We start from the raw sequence: 3,346 nt of genomic DNA on the forward strand, positions 1-3,346 counted from the left end.
TGGTCGTTTTCATTTCAGCTAATATTAAGTGTTGACATATAACTTACACCTGTAAACTAAATACAAGTGTATAAAATTACACCCATTCCAAGCAGGGCCTAAGGGTACCATTATCCTTTTAATCCTTTTAAGGAGATTTAATATCTTCAAAATGAAATGCAAGACATTGAGTGTTTTGCCATATATGTACTTAAACCTTGATGAATACTACATCTAGGTACATGATGCAAAAACATATGGACTACTAAACAATTTAAATTAAACAAAACCGTAAATCCAGCAAAAATAGATGTGTCAAAGTACAAGCACGTGCATGTTATGAGCTAGAGGACGTACATGTCAAAAAGTGAAGCCATTTGTAAGTACAATCATTCTTCATTGCCAAACATGTTAGAATACTTCAGGTCCCCCATTCTCTTAAGTCCTGCCTAGATATTTCAAAAAATTCAAGCATCAGTGACGTCTTGACACATGTACAAAATACAATGTTTATATAGGACATGGACAGGTGAATTTACTTGCCTCCCAGTCAGTATTCTTACAGATGGATCTTAAGGATGAGATAATGTATTTGGACAGAAACCCATTCTTCACATCAACATCAGTACCAGCTGAGTATATTAAACCCACCACTTTACCAGTCATATCAAACACAGGGGCAGACTCTATTCTGTATGCAGTATGCTTCTTGAGATCAATATACTCCATTTCAATAATAGAATCCTGGGCAAGACACTTCACTTCAAAATATTTATCAGACCCTTTCAAAGGTTTATAATCAAGAGTCAGGGCAGAACAGTTTGGAGTTAGCACTCCACCTTGATGCATTTCCAAACTACCAAGAGATGATTCATCTATTGGGGTATCCGAACATACGTATGTAGTTCGTATAATAGCCATAGCACCAACAGTTATAACAGGCTCGTACTGTAGAGGAATATCCGATAATGTGACAGTTGCATGCATTTTACGGGTTTGGACAATCAAGATAATGAACTTCTCATTGGGATCACGACTCAGAATATAAGCTGTAACTCCCTGACTACTTCCTTCAAGCTAGACAGAATAATGGTACACATTCACTCCATGTTGTGCAGAAGAAAACGAAGTGTAAACTAAAGCATAGTTTTCCGTGGCTGAGATGATAAAGCCAGTTCCACGCTTGTCTTCCTGTAAGCCAGAGGGACACTTAAGTGTTACTGTGACAACAGAGGGCGACACTTTTATAAATAACTCATGGGCCCTATTGCCACCTGAAAGCTGAACACAAAACGAAAACATATCACATAAAGGAACAAATTTCGCTTTCATGTAATCATAGAAGATAGCTCAAATGGGGGGAAAGGCAGCAGAATTAAAATGTGATAACTATGAACGTAGCTGATCGTGTACTTAATTAGTATAACGTTGGACCCAAGGATTAGTAGAATTTGATACCAACTCAGTACATGTTTAGTTGCTCCCTCTAGACAATACATCTGACAAGGGGCACAATATTAAATTGGTGTTAGGTTCAACAATCACTGATTTGCGGGCTCTCACATTAATTAATAAAATCTTTTATTTTTCTGCCTGAGTCCTATTGCCAGCTGAGCAAGCAGCAGCTTATAATTTATCCCTTTTAAAATTTTGTTAAGTAAACAGTAGCGGACCTAGTTCGTCAGTTACGGATTTATTTTGATCCCCACTCTTAGTTTCACATTAACTAAAAAGTTAATAGTACAAAACTTTCAAACAGCTCAGAAATGAATTCAAAAGGCCCAAAACGCAATCAAAATATTCCTACCGTCATACGTACTTAGGATCTACAGTACATAATTAAATTTAAACCATGGGGGAACAGAAAAATAAGACGTACGGGGACACGAGCAACAGAAGTAGGCTGAGGAACATCAGCTGCTGGAGGATTAATTTGATCTGCAGGAACGGTAGGAATCGGAGCTTCTGCATCCATATGAGAGCCCTAAAATAAAGTCTTCGTTTTGTTAATGAACTGTGGAATGGAAATAAAACTGAAACGGGATGATGAGGTGCAAGGCATACCGAGGAAGAAGATGAACCCCCCGGCTTATGTTTTTTTGGGGACAGCTCCGAAGCATCCAAGTGCCGCTTTGCTCTCACGGAATCGCCGCTCGGCGTCTTCATGCTCGGTGCCTCCAGAGGGAGGAGGGGGAAGGGAGGGGCGATGCGAGGGGAGAACGGAGGACCTGAAATGGCTCCGGCGGCGGCGCCTAGGTTTCGCTTTTTTGTATATATATATATACACAAACCTTAGAAGTTGATATTGGGCCTTCCGATTCTTGCCAGCAAAGCCACCACTAGCCCAACCAATATCGGCAGAGGTCCAAGAGAGCCCTGCGGCAGCTCCTGATGGGCCGGCCCACGAACGCGCACGCAAAAGAATTCTATTATTGTGCGAAAAACAACTTTAAAAGATGCTTTCTGTGAATCGAACTCCGACCTCACACTGGACTTCGAGTTTAGTGAACCGGCAGACCTACGTAGCAGCACTACTTATCTCGCTTAGATTTTTGAATTATTTGTAAACATTAATGAAAAATGTGAATGTATGGAAAAAATGAAAAAAAAAAATTGGAAAAAAAGGACGAACATGCATAAAAAAGTTAGCCAATGTAAAAAAGGTTCATGTATTCAAATAAGTTCATAAATTCAAAAACAAAAGTTCATGAAATGGAAAAAAAGTGTACAATTTTTTTTTAAGTTCACAACAATGAAAAACAACGATGAGTTTAAAAAAATATCACGGATTTGAAAAAAGTTCATCAAATTTTAAAAATAACTGAATTTGGAAAAGGTGCATAAAATTTCAAAAAAGTTCATCAATATTTCAAAAAAATCATCCGATTTGAAAAAGAGTTCATCGAATTTGAAAATTCTTCATCAAATTTGAAAAAAGTTAATTGAATTCGAAAAAAAGGTCACTAAATTTGCTAAAAGTTCATCGGATTTGAAAAAGAGTTCATCTAATTTGAAAATTCTTCATCAAATTTGAAAATAGTTCATCGAATTTAAAAAAATCATCAAATGTTAAAATAGTTCTTCAAATTTTGAAAAAAATCATCAAATTGAAAAAAGTTCATCAAATTTGAAGAAAGTTCATCGAATTTGAAAAAAAATCATTGAATTTAAAAAAATCATCATTTATTAAAAATAGTTCACTAAAAATAGAAAAAGTTCATTGATTTTGAAAACAAAAGTTCATCAATTTTGAAAAGAAAAACATCATCGATTTGAAAAAGTTCACGCATTTAAGAAAAAAACTAGAAAATCGATAGGGAATAAACCAGGAAGAAGAAGAAATGAAAAACAGAAAACGAAAATGGAA

At 36.2% G+C, this 3,346-nt stretch overlaps 1 protein-coding gene across 2 annotated transcripts; it reads right to left on the bottom strand.

Moving 5' to 3' along the window:
• Nucleotides 1–525: 525 nt before the first annotated feature.
• Nucleotides 526–2,215, bottom strand: LOC119326728. Of its 2 annotated transcripts, none has more exons than XM_037600346.1 (3): nt 2,044–2,215; nt 1,859–1,963; nt 526–1,170 (listed from the first exon to the last, which is right to left on the bottom strand). In XM_037600346.1, exons 1-3 carry the CDS (start codon nt 2,143–2,145, stop codon nt 1,057–1,059), a joined length of 321 nt encoding a protein of 106 aa, XP_037456243.1. In that variant the 5' UTR covers nt 2,146–2,215; the 3' UTR covers nt 526–1,056. The 2 variants fall into 2 exon arrangements, with proteins under 2 accessions (XP_037456243.1, XP_037456242.1); XM_037600345.1 differs by having other exon boundaries at nt 526–1,260.
• Between the last annotated feature and the right edge of the window lie 1,131 nt (nt 2,216–3,346).

The sequence above is a fragment of the Triticum dicoccoides genome, chromosome 6B (assembly GCF_002162155.2).
Source record: "Triticum dicoccoides isolate Atlit2015 ecotype Zavitan chromosome 6B, WEW_v2.0, whole genome shotgun sequence".
NCBI lineage: Eukaryota > Viridiplantae > Streptophyta > Magnoliopsida > Poales > Poaceae > Triticum > Triticum dicoccoides.

Bases quoted from the DNA above. Each gene is read 5' to 3' on its own strand.
- LOC119326728 (XM_037600345.1), bottom strand. From the start codon at position 2,145: ATGAAGACGCCGAGCGGCGATTCCGTGAGAGCAAAGCGGCACTTGGAT. The intron at 1,964-2,043 runs GTATGCCTTGCA...ACTTTATTTTAG, and splicing joins GGGGTTCATCTTCTTCCTCG to GGCTCTCATATGGATGCAGA. The intron at 1,261-1,858 runs GTACGTCTTATT...TTTTGTGTTCAG, and splicing joins CTTCTGTTGCTCGTGTCCCC to CTTTCAGGTGGCAATAGGGC.